The sequence below is a fragment of the Leguminivora glycinivorella genome, chromosome 8, assembly GCF_023078275.1.
Source record: "Leguminivora glycinivorella isolate SPB_JAAS2020 chromosome 8, LegGlyc_1.1, whole genome shotgun sequence".
Classification (NCBI taxonomy): domain Eukaryota; kingdom Metazoa; phylum Arthropoda; class Insecta; order Lepidoptera; family Tortricidae; genus Leguminivora; species Leguminivora glycinivorella.
Genome location: NC_062978.1, coordinates 3,040,315 through 3,060,169, shown reverse-complemented (window position 1 = coordinate 3,060,169; position 19,855 = coordinate 3,040,315). Strand labels below are relative to the sequence as shown.

Below are 19,855 nucleotides of genomic sequence, written 5' to 3'. Positions count from 1 at the left end.
TAATCGCTTTCGTTTAACTATGTTACGACGTATAATTATATTCCTAGGGTTATAACTATATAACGGTTTTATCTATCTTACTGCGACATGAATACAGTTTAATTATCCGCCTTTCAAATCTCAACGGAAGGGGTTCTCAATTCGTCTGTATGTTTTTTTTTTAATGTTTGTTCCTCGATATCTTCGTCGTTACTGGACCGATTTTGAAATTTTTTTTTGATTGAATGGATATGCATACAGATTGGTCCCATTTTTCTCAGAACCCAGTTCTGGTGGTGGGATCCTGGAGAAATCGAGGGAACTCCTCAAATCTGAAAGGCATACATATGGTGATTTTTGTGTTTTTAAAGGAACAGCATGCATTTACGTACGGAACAGTGACATTTGGTGCAGTGGAACTGCTGATGATGGTCAGAACGGAACTCCTCAAATCTGAACGGCACACTTATAGTGACTTTGGTATTTTTATAAGAACAGCATGCACTTACGTCCAGAACAGTGACATTTGGTGCAGTGGAACTGCTGATGAAGAGTGAGCCGCCCCTGGTTAGAGTTCCGTTCTGATAATCATTCTCATCTGTAAGTACTTCAGAATCATCTAAATTTCAAAATTGGTTCAGAAATGACGGAGATATCAAATAACAAACATTAAAAATATACAGACGAATTGATAACATAATCCAACATTTGAAAGTATTTATCACCAGAACCCCAAAGGAAGGCGGTTTTTTTTTCTTAAAAATTATATACTAATAAAGTGATCTAACCTTGAGCTTAATTTTGTATTTTTTCTCTTTCACTCCAACAAAAGTCTCATTAGAGTAACGGAGAAAGATTCTTCTAATTTTCCACTTTTACCGATAGGCTACTTGCCTCCTAGTCAAATCAGCTTCTTTTTATGAGCTGTCAAAACGAATTTGAACGACTTGCTAATAATATGAAATCGAATTGAGTAACGTCACGGTCAATTCAGTTACTTTTTATATTTCTACCTGACTTATTAAGTAGAAATTGGATTTTAAAATAACTTCTGTCGATGTGTTTTTTATAATTATCTGATGCTTGATTTCGTGCACGGTATAAAATATTATACTTTAACCCTTAAATTGCCACTCTATGATCGCGCAGGATTTTTATAATGAAAATTGGTGTTTTGGGTTCAGTTAGGGTAGATTAAGGGGAAAATGTGTGAAAAAAAAACATAAAAAAATTGGAAATTATAACCGGGGATGGTCAAAGGGGTCCCGTGATTTACGCAAAACAACTAGGAGAAAGGACACTTACATGTAGTTGTAAGGTCGCGACCTTACATCCTTCTTCAAAGGCAAACGGATTCGGACTGAAATAATATGGCGCACGCGAGGTGTGTGAATGATTGGTTGAGTGAATGTGATGAATGGTGAGTGTATGAATGTTAAGGCGTTCACAGACGTGTGTATGAGGGTGTGTCTACACGTCTGGGTAGGGAGTTAAGGCTGTGCTACAGGCTCCCCTTCGGGCCATGGGGACGTCCTCGCCCATGGGCCGACACACAGGTTGCTTCTTGCGTGGTCTGCCTCTCTTCTTCTCACCAGCTGCAGGTGGAGTAGTAGTAGGGGTAGTAGGTGTTCGCTTGGGCGGTCTACCTCTCTTCCTTTGTGGCATGATGGGTTCTGCAGGTTCATCACCACTCTTCTGATGGTATGTAGTCAAGTCTGACACATGATATTTACCAACAGTTTCGCCATTGTTTGCTAATATATAAGTAGTCGGGCTGACTATCTTAGAAATAATGTATGGTCCGTCACGTCGGGGCGCAAATTTGCTAGTTATGCCCTTTGTTTGGTTACTTAAGACGTGTGTTTTCAAAATGACCTTGTCCCCTATGTTATAGTTTTCATGGGGTCTACGCTTTTGATCTGCGTAAGTCTTCCTGCGTTCCTGTTGTTGTAGATTATGTTCTTGAGCTTTGATGAGATCATCGCTGAGCTTCAACAGGTAGGGTGTTATCTGAGGTATAAAGTTCTCTGACTGGATAACAGCTCGCAGGTCATGTCTGTTCTCTACCGGTGATCGCATCTCTCTCCCGAAGGCGAGGTAAGCAGGCGACTTCGCGGTGCTCTGAGTAACGGCGTTATTCATGGCGAAGCGTACAGCAGGTAGTGCGCTAGGCCAGTTAGTGTGGTTCCCTTCAACTATGATAGCCAGTTGACTTTTCAAATCCCTATTTTTCCTCTCGACCGGATTCGCTTCTGGGTGGTATAGAGGTATCAAGTTCTGCTCTATTCCTAGGGTGTGCATGACTTTCTGCATGACTTGTGACACAAACTGTACACCATTGTCTGATATTACTCTCCTGGGAAAACCATATCTGAGGAAAATTTCTTCAACCAGGGTTTTGGCGCAAGCTTCTGCAGTTGCTATAGTTAATGGGAAGAGTTCTACCCATTTAGTTGCAGTATCCTCTATAATAAAAATCCATCGTTCGTCCTTACTTCCAGTAGGCAAAGGTCCAAATAGGTCTATTGCTAGTACCTCAAATCTCTGAGCTGGTACAGGTGTCTGTAGTAACCCTGCAGGCTTCAAGTTGGATGGTTTGTAGCGCTGACATTCGTTACAGTCTCTAATGTATTCGCTTATATATCTCTTCATACCAGGGAAATAATATCTTTGACTCACTCGCTGATATGTTCTTTCAACTCCGTTATGTCCGGCTGTAGGAGCATCATGTAATTCCTTCAAAATCTCCTTTCTCATGGACTGTGGTATGACAAGTTGAGGATCTTCGCTCTCAACGTCAGGGTTAAAGTGATACAACACTCCCTGTGACATATAATAACCTTTTTCAGTCCAGTGTGTAGCAGCTTCTATGTTGTTGTTTTCGAAATCTTTAGCAATCTTCCAAATTTCTGGGTCTTCCGCTTGTGCGCTCCGTAGGTCGGTAGGTGACATGTGTGGTATATCTACTATAACACTGCATAAATTACAGGAATCCTTAGTAGTGTCATCACATACTGGTCTGCTCAAAGCGTCGGCAACAACATTCTTATTTCCGGGTTGATATTCGATTTTCAGGTTATAGGCCTGTATCTTCAGAGCCCATCGCGCAAGGCGTCCTGTAGGTGTCTTAAGAGTTAAAATCCATCTTAATGGTTGGTGGTCAGTGGCAAGGGTAACTTCAGAGTCTTCGATGTACCCACGGAACTTGTCAAGGGCCCAAATGGCTGCAAGAGCTTCGCGTTCTGTAGTCGAATAATTCCGTTCAGCGCTCGTGAGTAATCTGCTCGCATATTCCACTGGTCGTTCGTCATAGCCTTCTCCTTGGAGCAGCACAGCTCCTAAGGCGTATCCGCTCGCGTCAACTCTAAGTGTAAAAGGTAAGGTATAATCAACTTGCCGTAGTATTGGTGCGGATGTCAGGCGTTTCTTCAACTCTTGGAAAGCTTTGGCTTGATCTTCTCCCCAGATCCAGTTTTGGTTCTTCTTAAGTAACATTGTCAGTGGTCTTGCTATCTTCGCAAAGTCTGGTATAAATTTTCTGAACCAGGAGCAAGTCTGGATGAAAGTCTTCAGATGTTTATCATTCTGTGGCTCCTTCATCTCACTGATGGCTTTAGTTTTGTCGATATCAGGTTGAATCCCTTCTGCTGACAAAATGTGTCCGAGATATTTCACTGATTCGCAGGCAAATGTACTCTTTTCTCTGTTCACTCGCAGCTTGAATAGTTTGAGTCTCTGGAAAACAGCTTCCAGGTCTTGGAGGTGTTTCTCAAAACTATCTGAGAGGATCAGGACGTCATCAAGATAAGCCAGTATTGTTACATTGGGAAGGTTGGACCGAAATCTATCCATCAGTCTTTGGAATGTAGCTCCAGAGTTTCTTAATCTCATAGGCATACGCTTACAGCGGTACATTCCTAGTGGTGTCACAAAAGAGGTTATATCACGGTCTTCCGTTGCGACTGGTACCTGCCAGTAACCGGCTCGTAAGTCTAAGGTTGATATGTATTTGAATTTACCAGTACTATGTAGTATGTCATCCACTCTCGGAAGTGGGTATCTATCAGGCTTGGTGACTTGGTTCAGTTTCCTATAGTCGATGCAGACTCTGATAGTGTTATCACGCTTGGGTACTAAAACCACGGGAGCGGACCATGGAGACTCACACTCCTCGATGACATCATCCTTCAGCATCTTCTCAAGTTCCACTCGCAGGGCCTCCTTCTTAGGCTCTGGTAATCTGTAAGGTGGTACAGAGATAGGTTTTACATTTTTGTTAATCAACTCAATATGATGGACAGCATAAGTGGTTGGCTCTCCTCCTAGATTGAAAGTATCCCGGTGATGGGTAAGGAGTGAAGACAATCTGTCCCGTTGTTCATTATTGAGTGAAGTACCTTCATTATCTCGAAGTGCCTGAGATGTCTCGGTTGGTTTACATGTAGCTATGGCTACAGGTTCGCGTTCATACTGCAGTTCATACTGGATATCAGGTTCACCATTGAAGCTCCAGGTATGGTTATCAAAATCAGTTTGTAATCCTGATTTGAAAATGAAGTCCATGCCTAACAAAGTTTCATTGTTGGTAGCTTCAGGGAAAATTATAAAATTCATAGGTATGGCTTTACCTTTTAACGTGACAATAGTGTTTACAGATAGTATATCTTCTATTTCGGAATGCCCTTTGGCATATCTAATATTCAAAGTGGAAGAGGTAAATGACTCACCGCAGTTCTTCATTAATTTGTACAAGGTTTCACCTGCAACACTCCTCTTCGCACCCGTGTCGACGACGGCACGACCCTCACGTCCGCAGACGGTAATGGGAAGAATAGGTCGCGGTTTGTCGACTTGTTCCCGTAGAAGTTCATCAGTTGATGTATCTGAAAGTGTGTTAATGTGTGTGTGTGTCTCGCGCGCGCACATATCGACAGGTGTAGGCTCCGTCACAGCGCTTGGATCTTCGGTTGAGAATGCGCAGAATGTGGCATTCGTGCTGCTTCCTGCAGCTCCCGAATCTTGCTTGCATCGCGGGCAGTTGGCGCGAACCACGCCGGGTGATCCACATCCGTAACACGAAAACTTTTCACTTTTTGTATTGTCACTGTTGTCCGAAGGAGAAACTGGCGCGTCAGAACGTTTCGCGAGTAACCATTTGCAATTTTCTTTATTATGTCCGAATAACTTACAATAATTGCAAAAACGACTTTGTTTGGATTTCGCGTCAAGGTTCGTATTGTTCTGCACTTTATTTTCACTGGTAGTGTTTTGTCGCGCACTGGATTTCGGTTTAAATTGTTTATTATCAGCAAACGTTGTTTTATTTTCAGAAAGCCGGTCGTTATTTCCAATATTTCGATTGACAGTTCGGACATTGACAGCGTTGACGTTCGATGCGTTCACGGAGGTCGTTCCGTTCTTCTCGTTCACTTCGGCTAGTGAGTCTTCGGCCGATCGAGTTTTTCGTAATAGATCGTTGAACGACTTTATGTCATCGCGGGGTACTCGTTTCCGTATCCGACGGTTTAATAAACCATAGACCATGTCAATTTGAAATTGTTCTTCGAGCGAATATGGCAGCTGAGCTATCAATGCACGAATTTTGCAAATGAAAATCTCTGTTTTCTCATCGCCTTGTTCTTCGCGAAATATCTCTCGAAGTATGAGGAAAGGGGCTTTTCGTTTGCCGAAAGCGTGTTGCAAGTCGGTAATGGCTTCGTCCCATGATTTGACATTTTTACGTACGCCATTCCACCATGTTGCAGCGAGTCCGGTGAACAAAAATGACAATCCGCGTAGTGCATTTTCATCAGAAATGTTTGCACAGTCTTTGTATGTTTGTATGCCGTCCAGGAAAACTTCTAACGCGTCTTCTACCGAATCTTCAGCTCCGCTAAAGCTGAGTTTGCAACCGGCGAAGTGTCTGTCGCGTTGATGCGATGATGTCGCTTGAGTTGCCGTCACTAACTTCTCGCATAATTCGTTATGCGATTGTTGCATTTGTTGCAACAATATTGTTAGGTATTCTTGCGGCATTGTTAAATTAAATGTTGACTCTGACGTCGAAGGCAAAATTTTTGTTTTCGAACTGGATTCCAAAATTGAATCGGCGGCGGCCATATCTTTTTTGGGTGGCATTTTGTAATACGCGATTCCCGATAATTATTTCGCAACACGAATCCAAACGTTGGGCGCCACGTATAACCGGGGATGGTCAAAGGGGTCCCGTGATTTACGCAAAACAACTAGGAGAAAGGACACTTACATGTAGTTGTAAGGTCGCGACCTTACATCCTTCTTCAAAGGCAAACGGATTCGGACTGAAATAATATGGCGCACGCGAGGTGTGTGAATGATTGGTTGAGTGAATGTGATGAATGGTGAGTGTATGAATGTTAAGGCGTTCACAGACGTGTGTATGAGGGTGTGTCTACACGTCTGGGTAGGGAGTTAAGGCTGTGCTACAGGTTTTTTTTAAGCGTCACTTATAAATGACATTGCCAACTACTGCTTAACATAAAGACGTCACTTTGGACGGACATTGCCAACTACACATGCACATTGCTAACATAGAAGAATAAAACGTAAACTTAATAAGTTACACTCAACATTGTCTGAAACTACACGTGCTACCTCTTTATGTCCGGCGCAATATCTCTAACGTAATCTACGTCATGAAAAATGCTCAAAACTATGTTGACTGTCCGGATCTGCTGTCTAGCTTGAAGTTCCCACTTCGTAGTCCCCTCACGCCTTGCGTCTCGCACTAAACGAATATTCCATATCCTCGCCACTAATGCTAACTTCAGAAAAAACTCCTTTATTATAAGATCCACTAAATATTTCAATCAAATTTGATTTGATCATGACGCCATCGATCTGATTTCTGACAGTTTTATATCAGTACGCAAACTACTGACCCAAGACTTCACCCACTGTTAACTCTCAAATAACACTATAACAAGTTACTGATTTTTTTCCTTTCTTTTATTGTTTGCTCTCAATCATTGTTTGAACTCATATATAGATATGTATTACATAATCTTTAAATAAATTACACAATTTTCTGTAATTTTGCACGGATGTACTTTGCCCAGTTTCTATCTGTGGAAACTTGTTATTGGCTCGTTGTTTCTATGTTATAAGCCTAATAGTAACTTTATCTGTGAGTTTTCCTAATAAATAAAATAAAAATATAGTCCAGGCAAAAATAAACAGGTACCTATACTTTTAGGAGAAGAAGATTTACTGCTGCAGTCGTCTCTAATAAACTCTCTAGCTAAGATTCTTATTTTTTCTTCGTTGTCTGATTCTAAATCGGAGTCTTTAGAAGCTGGAGGTGGTAGAAGAGCTATTATCTTCTTTGACCTCAAACGTTGCCCAGCCATATTGTTGTAAAAATGCAACTAATGTTAACAATACACAAAAAAATATTCGTTTAAATAAGTTGGCAATGTCCGTTACAAGTGACAAATGGAAAAAAAACAATATTTAGTACTAACTGGCAGTGTCACTTTAAAGTGACATATATTATAACTTCAAAAATAATAATGAAATGTTTGTCATTTATTCACAAGAATGACACTAAATAGTAACTTAATTATTATTTCAATAAAATTCAGTGAAAAATACGCACAAATTACTAAAATACTTACATAACAACGACATTTGTCATAAGCGCAAAAAAACCTCACGGTTGTAATTTTTAAACTAAGTATTTTTTTCAAATTTTGATAAGATAAAGCGATGCGAAAGTGCGTAAAAATAAAAGGAATAGTCGCTAGACCGTATGGATCACGCCACCTGCGCCAGAGTGCCTAGGAATCTGAGTTAGCCTAGACTTTATAGGACGTCATTTAAAACGGACAAAAACAATTTAAGGGTTAAGAACAGTCGTTCCTTATGATCGCATTTATCGCATAGGAAGTATACCTATACTTCCAAATGGTGCTCCCACACTGGAAGTTATAGATGTTATATAACATTGTATGACAAGGACAATGCAATGGCATTGACTTTACGCTGGCTGTCCCTATCATACAATGTTAAGTATATTATGTTTATAACAACCAGTATGGGAGTATCTACTATAAATAGTAGGTCCTACTAATTATAAGCCTTGACGTCAGTTTCAATCTATAGATGGTTTCCTGTTGTTTTTTAACTTTTTCACTGTAAATTTATACTTATATAAAATTAATACTACGCTCTATCTGTCAAAGCTTCCTTCCTTCCTGCGTTCTAGTTAATAACCTTATCTTATAATAGTTAGTCATTACCTATTATGTCATTTGCATGTTGTACAGGAAACCGCGTTTTATGTAAAATATGTAAGTATATACATAATTTTCTAATCATAGTAGTTAATCTAACGCACGTGCTTAAAGAGTGACGGAGATGCCAATATTGTTTGTAATGTTGGCATTTTCAGAATTCGGGACACTCCAATTAGCGTAAGTTGTTAACGAAAATTTACTCACTGTCAGTTTTGTGACGATAATTAAGCATGTAATTTCAATAAAAATATTGTTTTTATGTTAATTACATAAACTTTAAGCGATAATCTACATTCAGAATGTGAAAAAAGTAAATTTTTAGACAGATTTTATGCTTAAATGTCGTCACAAAACTGACATCGAGTAAATTTTTGTTAACAACTTTCGCTAATTGTGGGGACCCAAATTCTGAAAATACCCATATGCTGTAAGTATAAGTGTTGTATGGATAAATACGTACAATGCCGCTATCGTTGAAACAGAATCCGCGGTTGACGTTCACCGGTTGGTTGTCGGTGAGCTGTACTAACCATAAACTATACCACACATCGCGTTCTAATTTCTAACCAACAAAGTCGACTATGCCCCCCATTTTTGACCAAAACGTGTGGTGACGGGTTAAGAATTTCACCACCCCCTTTCTTCCCGTGGGTGTCGTAGAACGCGACTATGGTATATGGGTTACATTGTGGCGTAGGCGAGAGGCTGGCAACCTGTCACTGCAATGTCACAGTTTCGTTTTCTTTCAACCCCTTATTTGCCAAGAGTGGCCCTGAAGCTTTAGTAGTTTCACGTGCTCTGCCTACCCCTTTATGAGTTACAGGCGTGATTGTATGTATGTTTTGACCAAAACGCGTACTCACCCACTGTCATTACCGCAGAAGCCGCGGTTGATATTCCCCTTTTCTTGGTTGTCGGTAAGTTGGTCGATGAACACATCGCGGTGCCGCTGCATGCAGTTGTGTATGTTAACGAACTCGATCACGAGTATACTATGAACCAAGAGGAGGTTTCAAACACGGCGAGAGCTATGACAGAATCCGCGGTTGACGTTCACCGGTTGGTTGTCGGTGAGCTGTACTAACCATAAACTATACCACACATCGCGTTCTAATTTCTAACCAACAAAGTCGACTTTGCCCCCCATTTTTGACCAAAACGCGTACTCACCCACTGTCATTTCCGCAGAAGCCGCGGTTGATATTCCCCTTTTCTTGGTTGTCGGTAAGTTGGTCGATGAACACATCGCGGTGCGGCTGCATGCAGTTGTGTATGTTAACGAACTCGATCACGAGTATACTATGAACCAAGAGGAGGTTTCAAACACGGCGAGAGCTATGACAGAGATAGCACTACCGCTTGGGTATTAATTTGCGCGTGCTTAAAAAATGACAGAGATGCCAGTATTGTTTGTAATATGCAGTAAGTAGTGTTGTATGGATAAATACGTACAATGCCGCTATCGCTGCCACAGAATCCGCGGTTGACGTTCACCGGTTGGTTGTCGGTGAGCTGTACTAACCATAAACTATACCACACATCGCGTTCTAATTTCTAACCAACAAAGTCGACTTTGCCCTCCATTTTTGACCAAAACGCGTACTCACCCACTGTCATTACCGCAGAAGCCGCGGTTGATATTCCCCTTTTCTTGGTTGTCGGTAAGTTGGTCGATGAACACATCGCGGTGCCGCTGCATGCAGTTGTGTATGTTAACGAACTCGATCACGAGTATACTATGAACCAAGAGGAGGTTTCAAACACGGCGAGAGCTATGACAAAGATAGCTCTACCGCTTGGGTATTAATTTGCGCGTGCTTAAAAAGTGACGGAGATGCCAGTATTGTTTGTAATATGCAGTAAGTAGTGTTGTATGGATAAATACGTACAATTCCGCTATCGTTGCCACAGAATCCGCGGTTGACGTTCACCGGTTGGTTGCCGGTAAGCTGTATAGTAACCATAAACTATACCAGACATCGCGGGGATACCCCCATTTGCCAGAATTTCATTTGCCATAATTTTATTTGCCATCCTATTCAACAATCATAATATTGTTTCTCATAACATCTTATGCCATAATCATTGTTTACTATATTAATCTAGTGCCAGAAACTTTGTTTCCCATAAAGTCAGTTTCCATAATGTCATTTGTCAGAATCATCGAAATCCGTAATTACCACATTCCATACCATCATTTGTCATACAAATTAGCGTCCAGAAAAGTCAATTTCCATAATGTGCTTTGGCAGAATCGAAAACTACTATAATAGGTACTAGAAGGACTAGAGAATGAAACTGCTATCAGAAAGTAGGTTAGGTTAGGTTAGAACTGTGTCCCCCTGGAAAATGAAACTGCTATCAGAAAGTAGGTTAGGTTAGGTTAGAACTGTGAACCTCTGGAAAAGGAAACTGCTTGAAAAGTACGTTAGGTTAGGTTAGAACTGTGACCCCCCGGAAAATGAAAATACTATCAGACAGTAGGTTAGGTTAGGTTAGAACTGCGACCCCTGGAAAATGAAACTGCTATCAGAAAGTAGGTTAGGTTAGGTTAGAACTGTGACCCCCTGGAGAATGAAACTGCTGGAAAAGTAGGTTAGGTTAGGTTAGAACTGTGACCCCTGGAAAATGAAATTGCTATCAGAAAGTAGGTTAGGTTAGGTAATAATATGGGCAACAATTAATATGGCAAAAATTGCTTATGGCGTTTGAATATTCTATGAAACCATATTATTGCACTTAATAATATGGCTAACAAATAGTATGGCATTGTATGATTATGGAAGGTAATATTCGGATAAACAACGAGTATGTCATATGATTTTTATGGTAAACAAATCATTCGGGCAAATGAAATTCAGGCAAGTTAGATTCGGGCAAATGAATATTATGTTAAATGACAGTCGGGCAAACAATAGACAACCGACATCGCGTTCTAGTTTCTAACCAACAAAGTCGACTTTGCCCTCCATTTTTGACCAAAACGCGTACTCACCCACTGTCATTACCGCAGAAGCCGCGGTTGATATTCCCCTTTTCTTGGTTGTCGGTAAGTTGGTCGATGAACACATCGCGGTGTCGCTGCATGTAGTTGTGGATGTTGCCGAACTTGCAGAATTCTACTATCACGATCAGCTCGCCTGGGGAATAAGAAAGGGAAGTTAAAATGTTAAATTTAAAAGTGGAAAATGTCTGCCTTGGGTGAGACTTGAACTCACGGCCTCTGGATCGATACTCCAGCGCTCTGCCAACTGAGCCACCAAGACTTCAACCAAGCCAGCGAAATTTTCCACTACTAAGGTCAATGGGACCCGTAGCGACATCTACCGTAAGAGTGTTAAACTTCTTAAGCCCGTTAAGCGTTTGAGGCCGTGAGTTCAAGTCTCACCCAAGGCAGACATTTTCCAATTTTAAATTTATTCTAAGCCTAGTGGCATCGATTGCAGACGTTTCTGCTAATCAGAAGTTAAAAATTTAAAATGTTAAGTTCTATTTTTTATCCTTACTTAACTACACTATGTAACATACAGCGTAAACATATTATTGGCGACCGGTATGGCTTATTTATTCATTTATTTATTATTAATACGAGTTATGGCTTTATTTGCTTATAATACTTAGGGCCACTTGCACCACCTACTTAACTCAAGGTTAATGGGCTATCAACTGTCAAATTCCATATTAAATGGTAAGTTAACCTCGGGTTATCCCTTCATTTTCGGTGGTTAAGTGACCCTTAATAAATAATATTAATAAATTCAAAGGAGCATACTCTTTCCAAGAAAGCATAAACCGGAGAATTTAGGACGGGTGGCAGGGTGGGTCTAGAGGTAAGGACGTTAGCCGCGTAAGCTGAAGACGTGGGTTCTATTTTTGAGATTTCTTTACTATAATAGTAATAGTAGTAGCATAGCTGGGCACCGTTAATCAAATAGTTAACTTCGATAATCGTTAATCCGTTACTTAAAAAGTTAACTTCGTTAATCGTTAAAGCGATACATTTCGGTAGATTTAACGGAAGTTAAAGTTAATCGATAATCCGTTAACACGTCATAAAAATAGGACTCCACTGTAGGTATTATGTATTTCTATTTACTAAGTATCCACCAAAAACCATTAAAACCTGTGACGCCAATCGGTAAAAAACCGAAATGTAATAATTTCGGTCTCTTCGGGCGTGTACCGCCGTTGATTGGCTAAATCCTAGGTTTTACTTCGGATTGGTAATTATTGGGTCATTCATGCGGTCGCGATCGTGGTGCGTCGGTTCTTCAGATTGAGATTTGAGATGACAACTCGATGCTGTGGGTCACGATAACTTGGTAGAGTAATCTAAGGCCCGCGCCGGACTCTAACTCGTCGATGCGTCGGTTGCGCGATATGTCTGTCATGCCTGATGATTGTACTCTATTCCCAGGTTAGTATCGATCTAGCACGCCTAATAAGATTTAGAAGATCTCGAATAAGTGATCCAAAGTCGCCAATTGGTCTTTAGACTGTTTATAACCGACGGATCTGCTTTTACCGATAAAACCTAGGTTTTGCCGTACTACGGGCTTTTACAGTAGCAGTAAGAACGTGGTTTTCGTGGCGCAGCGAGCCGCATGGGGTGCTGGATTAACGATTAACGGACTCTATGAAATTTAACGGAAGTTAACGAGTCCGTTAACATTTTTTAAAGTTAACTTAAAAGTTAATCCGTTAATCGAAATGTTAACTTCGTTAATTAACGATTAACGGATTAACGAGTTAATGCCCAGCTATGAGTAGTAGTAATCACTTTATTGTGTACAACAGATTCATATACAGTTTACAGGAACAGAGGTACAAAGGCGAACTTATCCCTATAAGGGATCTCTTCCAGCTAACCTTAGATTAGGTATAATACCTATGGAATTTAGATTAAATTTTTTGCAACTCGATGACACGCACATATTTAGCGAGATCGGTATGATATCAGTTCATAAAGTAATATAAGTGTCGCTTAACTTCAAACTTGGGTAAATCCATTCTGCTTTAAAGTGGAATATATGTGAGTGTGCACGGAAAAACGTCCCACTTTGTCGATTGCTATAAAGCCGCTTCGCAGTTTATTCATATAAATATACAAGTAAATCCCGCCTTAATGGTAACCGACAAAGTGGAACGTTTTACTAAACACACTCACATATAAAAAATGTAATTATTATCTGAAAGATAATCAACCTTATATCAGATTGGATTTACTCAAAATTGAAGTTAAGCGACACATAAGAAGGTTATAAAATGTAGATACAACTCACGTTTTCCAACATTCTTTGTGCACGCGCCCAACAAATTGACAATATTAATATGCTTCCCCAGATGCACCATGATCTTGAGTTCGGAAGCCAGCGCTTTGATGTAGATGTTGTCGGCTGTTTTCTTGACCATCTTCACGGCCACGGTGGTGCTGTCTTCAGCGTTGATGATGCCACGAGCCTCCGCCTTGTAAACCACACCGAAGGCACCAGCGCCTAACTGGGGCCCTGTTAACGAAACAAATCGTGTAATAAGTCATAAGTATGCCTTTAAGTCAGTTAAAGTTAAAACTTCACTTACTTATCAACGTAAATAGGTTATAAATATATTATTTAAGTATTGTAGATATTTATATCTAAGACAAACCATCATGGATTGTGAAACGTTGGCGGTGATCAAGTTATTTCCTATATGACATCATTTAATAATACAACACTAAGAGTAACTACAAAAGCACTAGGTATTTTACAGTTTGTAATTTATATATTATTGGACACGTATGATAAGATAACCTCATTTCCTGCACCAATTTATTAAGCTCTTATTGATTTCTGTTTGTCCCGAAGGTTAGCCGGTAGGAAATGAATTTTCTGGCATTTGGTATAATTTTTACGCAATAAAGTTTAAATTATTGAATAATTTAAGTTTTCTTTGTCCTGAAATGATGAATTTTTTTTTAACGATATTTTGGGTGACCAGCAGGACGGCGTCCAATTGATCTCCCCTAGTAGGCCCTTTTGACTGACCGATCTTCTCCCAAAAAATACATAATGACGTCTAAACCTTACCCAAAATCAACTTCTCCACTGGAAACTCAAACTTGTCGTCATACGGCAGTAACTCGGCCTGCTCATCAATGTCAAGCTCAGGGTTCAGAGACTTTGGCGCCCCTTCTTTACAGGAGACCAGCGGCAGCCAACTCCTTTCTGAATCTCTTCTTCTTCTTGATCTTCCAGCAGAGGTACAGCACGAGGAAGATCAGGGCCACCGACTCTTCACCATGAGAGCTACATATTTACTTACTTACTTGGCTGGCGCAATAACCCAAAATCAGTTTTGGCCTCCAACACAAGAGCACGTCATTTTGCTCGATCTTGAGCGGTATCGCGCCAGCTTTCGCCGACGCCGAGCTCACGGAGGTCTACCTCCACTCTATCCGCCCAATGATATTTTGGATGACCACTATGACCAGCAGGACGGCGTCCAATCGATCTCCCCTAGTAGGCCCTTTTAACTGCCCGATCTTCTCCCAAAAATACATAATGACGTCTAAACCTTACCCAAAATCAACTTCTCCACAGGAAACTCAAACTTGTCGTCATAGGGCAGTAACTCGGCCTGCTCATCAATGCCAAGCTCAGGATTCAGAGACTTTGGCGCCCCTTCTTTAAAGTACAGGAGACCAGCGGCTGCCAGCTCCTTTCTAAATCTCTTCTCCTTCTTAATCTTCCAGCAGAGGTACAGCACGAGGAATACCAGGGCCAGCATTATGGCGACTAGGATGCTCAGGTACTCCCATTTGAAATGGGATTGGAGCATTTCTGTGGGAAAAATACAGACTGTGAAAAAATCTATTCATTTCAAGCAAAGAGGATCGAGTATTATAGAGAGTTACTGTCGAAGTAAAATGTGTAATCACAGTGCATAGACTGACATCTCTTGACATAGGCTTGAAACTTTTGAACCTCAGGTTTGACAATTTGGCCCATATTCTTAGCTTGACATGTTTTAAAATGTCAAATATTAATATTAGCTCCATCTAGCTGAGCGTACCCCAAAGGTGTAATGCCATCTAAGCCACCGTACCTTTTTCTGTATGGTACTGAAGTACGTTTTTTTCTTAGACTTTATCTGTCTATACGGAGTTATATTATATGTTTGTTTCAAGCAAGGACCATATAATACGGAACAGACAAAGGCCATACAAAAAAGAGTACCCCTGAAATGTATGGGTCTTTTAGGCTTAACACTAGATGGCGCTGTTCGCAGAAAAGAAACATCGAATAGTTGCCGACGAAAATCCGCTCCTTCTAAGTCGGTTGAAAATGTAAGTCGTTACTCGCGTCATAAATTCCGCCAATCAGTAATTATGACGTTTCAATGGAACGCAATACGATAAACATGTACTCATCGTATTAAAATCATTTCCAGTAGTGCGCTGTTTTTCCGTCACCATATTTAGTTTGATAAAAAACACTAGAAAATCATAAAGTTTGTATTGTCAATTGGCATGCCTTCAAAAGTCAGATTTGAGAAATATGTGACGGGTTAAGAATTTCACCAGCCCCCTTTCTTCCCGTGGGTGTCGTAGAAGGCGACTGTGGGATATGGGGTAAATTGTGGCGTAGGCGAGAGGCAGGTAACCTGTCACTGCAATGTCACAGTTTCGTTTTCTTTCAACCCCTTATTTGCTAATAGTGGCACTGTAACTTTAGCACAGCTACCCCTTTATGGGAAACACGCGTGGTTGCATGTATGTATGACACAATCTATACCAAACTATAACTAGGACTATGTACTTTAATATAACTTTAATAAGTATAAACTATACGTCTAGTCAGTAACTCAGTTAAGGCACAAAAGGTGCCCAACACGTTCGTCACGTTGAATCGGAGAATACAACCTCTACATCAAAAGTGACCCAGAATCAAAACTTCATTTATTCTTCTTATCGTGTGAAGGGATCATAAGTTCTAAACTTAATAATATTTTGCCTATATCTTGCCATATTCAACCCTCGAGGGGTAACTTTTACAAAGTCTTCTGCAGTGCACTTAGAAGAAGACAGAGAAGAACAACCGAAGGCGATCAAAGAGTGAAAAGCTTCATATAAAAGAATAACATAAATAAATAAATATTGGGGACACCTTACACAGATCAACTTAGCCCCAAAAGCAAAGCTTGTACTATGGGTGCTAAGCGACGATATACATACTTGTATATGTAGAAAACATCCATGACTCAGGAACAAATATCTGTGCTCATCACACAAATAAATGCCCTCACAGGGATTCGAACCCAGGACCGCGGCTTAGCAGGGTCACTATCGACTAAAGTGTTCTTAATTCGGCTGAAGTGTTCTTAGCACCGTTTGATGAAAATCGGTCCACTAAGTATGTCTGTTTTTTTTTTTTTTTTTATTTGTATCGTTGTTATTGTATGGGAATTTCCATAGACTTCTGCTCCGTGACATTGATATGTATTTACTGTGGTTTATGCAACTGGCCCTAAGTTTGCACCAAAAAGGACCGAGTATTATAGAGAGTTACTGTGAAAGTAAAATGTGTAATCACAGTGCATAGACTGCCCTCTCTCGACACAGGCGTAAAACTTTTGCACCTCAGTTTTGACAATTTGGCCAATATTGTTAGCTTGATATGTGTTAAAATGTCAAATATTAATATTAGCGCCATAGAGTCGAGCGTTCCCCAAAGGTGTAACGCCATCTAGGTCACCGTACCTTTTTATTTATTTTATTTATTTGGGTCATCAACAGCAACACAACAAAGAAATTTATGACACAAGGAACCATTAATATAGCCAATAACAGATGTCCACAAGTACTATACAATAAACATACAAAAACTAAGTGGTAACAAAAGAAAAATACAAATTTAGTAGGTAAGGAATGAAGACAAAAAAACAAAAACAAAAAACGCTGCTGCTTATGAAGCAGGCACTTAGGCAATACTAAAGTACATTAATGTATGGCTTGTTTTCTCTATGTCTTTGAGGTACGTTTTTTTTAACCGTCGCCTCATATCTCAAGAAGGACGGTTATCAAGTCGTCTGTATGTTTTTTTTTTTTTTTTTTTTTTTTTTTTTTTTATGTTTGTTCCTCGATATCTCCGTCGTTACTGGACCGATTTTGAAATTTTTTTTTTGATTGAATGTATATGCATACAGATTGGTCCCATTTTTCTCAGAACCCAGTTCTGATGATGGGATCCTGGAGAAATCGAGGGAACTCCTCAAATCTGAAAGGCATACATATGGTTATTTTTGTGTTTTTAAAGGAACAGCATGCATTTAGGTACGGAACAGTGACATTTGGTGCAGTGGAACTGCTGATGATGGCCAGAACGGAACTCTTCAAATCTGAACGGCACGCTTATAGTGACTTTGGTATTTTTATACGAACAGCATGCACTTTCGTCCAGAACAGTGACATTTGGTGCAGTGGAATTTCTGATGATGGTCAGAACCGAACTCCTCAAATCTGAACGGCACGCTTATAGTGACTTTGGTATTTTTATAAGAACAGCATGCACTTTCATCCAGAACAGTGACATTTGGTGCAGTGGAACTGCTGATGATGGCCAGAACCAAACTCCTCAAATCTGAACGGCACGCTTATAGTGACTTTGCCATTTTTATAAGAACAGCATGCACTTTCGTCCAGAACAGTGACATTTGGTGCAGTGGAATTTCTGATGATGGTCAGAACCGAACTCCTCAAATCTGAACGGCGCGCTTATAGTGACTGTGGTATTTTTATAAGAACAGCATGCACTTTCGTCCAGAACAGTGACATTTGGTGCAGTGGAACTGCTGATGATGGCCAGAACCAAACTCCTCAAACCTGAACGGCACACTCATAGTGACTTTGGTATTTTTGTAAGAAAAGCATGCATTTAAGTTCAGAACAGTGACATTTATTTAGTTATGTTTGTTAAGCATAAGTTTTGAAGTCAAAGTTTGTCAAGCTTCGATTTCTTATAATATAATAGGATTCATGAGGAATTGAGGAAACTCCTCAAACCTTAACGTTATACGTATATTCATTTGTGTTGCCATCTAATAATTAAAGCATTAAAAGCAGTTTAAAAAAATACTTACACATTTCTACATAATCCAACATTCGCAAGTAGCTTTCACCAGAACCCGAAAGGCGACGGTTTTTTTTTCTTAAAAATTATCTTAGACTTTATCCGTCTATACGGAGTTACATATGTCTTTTGTTTGCACACAGAGTAATTGAGACATGTTCATACTTACTCACAGTGGTCCGGTACACTCTCGAAACCCTGGACGTGCCGCTGGTAGCCACGCATTCGTAGACAGAATCGTCGGTGCCATTTTGCTTGTACGAGTATGTTGAGTTCACTGTACTATAGTTTATGTCCCGTGTAATAATGTTCTTGGTTGGTATCTCAATGTCGTCCTGCAAAAATTGAAAAATATGTATTTAAAAACGTTTTAGTTTGTCATCTGCACGAGGTCATGCGCTTGGCGAGGAACAGATGCCTATGGAGGCACCTAGTCTTCAACAGAATGACATGATGTCAACGATCCTCAGCATTGAGGGAACGATTGAAGAAGAAGAAGTTTGTCACCATCAAATATATCAGGATATTTCTCAGAGCTTTAGCAGCTCCAGTATATAGAAAAGAATAAACATTTATTCGTGAACACATCACACAAAATACTCATCGTACAAAATACACATCATAACAACAACAAGACAGAAATAATGAAGTCTCTGATAGGGACTGTACAACTAAATTAATAAGGTGTACCGGGACAATTTCGACAAGGGGCAATTTCAACTAACTAATATGACTGCAATCCAAAGAGAATCTTGGCCTCCAAAACGAGAGCACGCCATCTATCCCGATCCTGCGCAGCTTCCTGCCAATCATCGGCTTGTAGCTGACACAGATCCGCCATCACACTATCTTCCCAGCGGTATCTGGGCCGACTCGCCGGGCGGCCACCAGTTGGTCTTGCCAGATACGTCCCTCTTAGCAACCCGATCCTCTCCCATTACTTTCCAATTTCAACTAGGTAATCGTAATATTTTCGCGTTTTAAACTATTCATTAGAGTGCCATGTGTGTCCACTGTTCTCAAATGGTGCTCGTGTTCAGTGCGCACGCATGCGACTCTATAGGTAGTGCCCTCATTTAAATTGACCCGGTACTATTTTGGGACTTTCAAGTCATTTTATTTTAATCTATGGTTTTCTTAGAAGTGTTCTTATTTTTACTTAATATGTTTCTAATCTTCCTAAATGAAGCCAAGTGAATATAAAATAGGTTACCTTGTACCACGTAATGACTGGTGGCGGAATAGCCTCCGCTACGCACGTGAGGGTCACATCATCAAACGGTATGACCTCTTTGTCGGTATCTTCAGCGGGTACTTTTATCGTTGCTGCGCGAAGACCTGTCAAAATCAGATGGGAGTTCGATATTAGACCTAAGGTAAGGTAAGCTAAACTCAGGTAAGGTAGTCAATCCGTGTGGGAATGTCCTATAATATTTTTTTTTAAAGATCGAGAAGGCCGATATAATTGGACCGTGGGGTAAAGGTGCGATT

At 40.3% G+C, this 19,855-nt stretch overlaps 1 protein-coding gene across 6 annotated transcripts in view; it reads right to left on the bottom strand.

Moving 5' to 3' along the window:
- LOC125229027 (vascular endothelial growth factor receptor 1) overlaps positions 1-19,855 on the bottom strand; it is a 102,810-nt gene that overhangs the window by 47,419 nt on the left and 35,536 nt on the right. For all 6 annotated transcript variants that reach the window (XM_048133788.1, XM_048133791.1, XM_048133789.1 and 3 more), the window contains 5 exons: positions 19,578-19,702; positions 18,534-18,699; positions 14,816-15,076; positions 13,538-13,762; positions 11,251-11,395 (listed from right to left, as the gene is read on the bottom strand). In XM_048133788.1, coding sequence (XP_047989745.1) covers positions 11,251-11,395; positions 13,538-13,762; positions 14,816-15,076; positions 18,534-18,699; positions 19,578-19,702 — 922 coding nt within the window. The remainder of the gene's footprint in view (positions 1-11,250; positions 11,396-13,537; positions 13,763-14,815; positions 15,077-18,533; positions 18,700-19,577; positions 19,703-19,855) is intronic.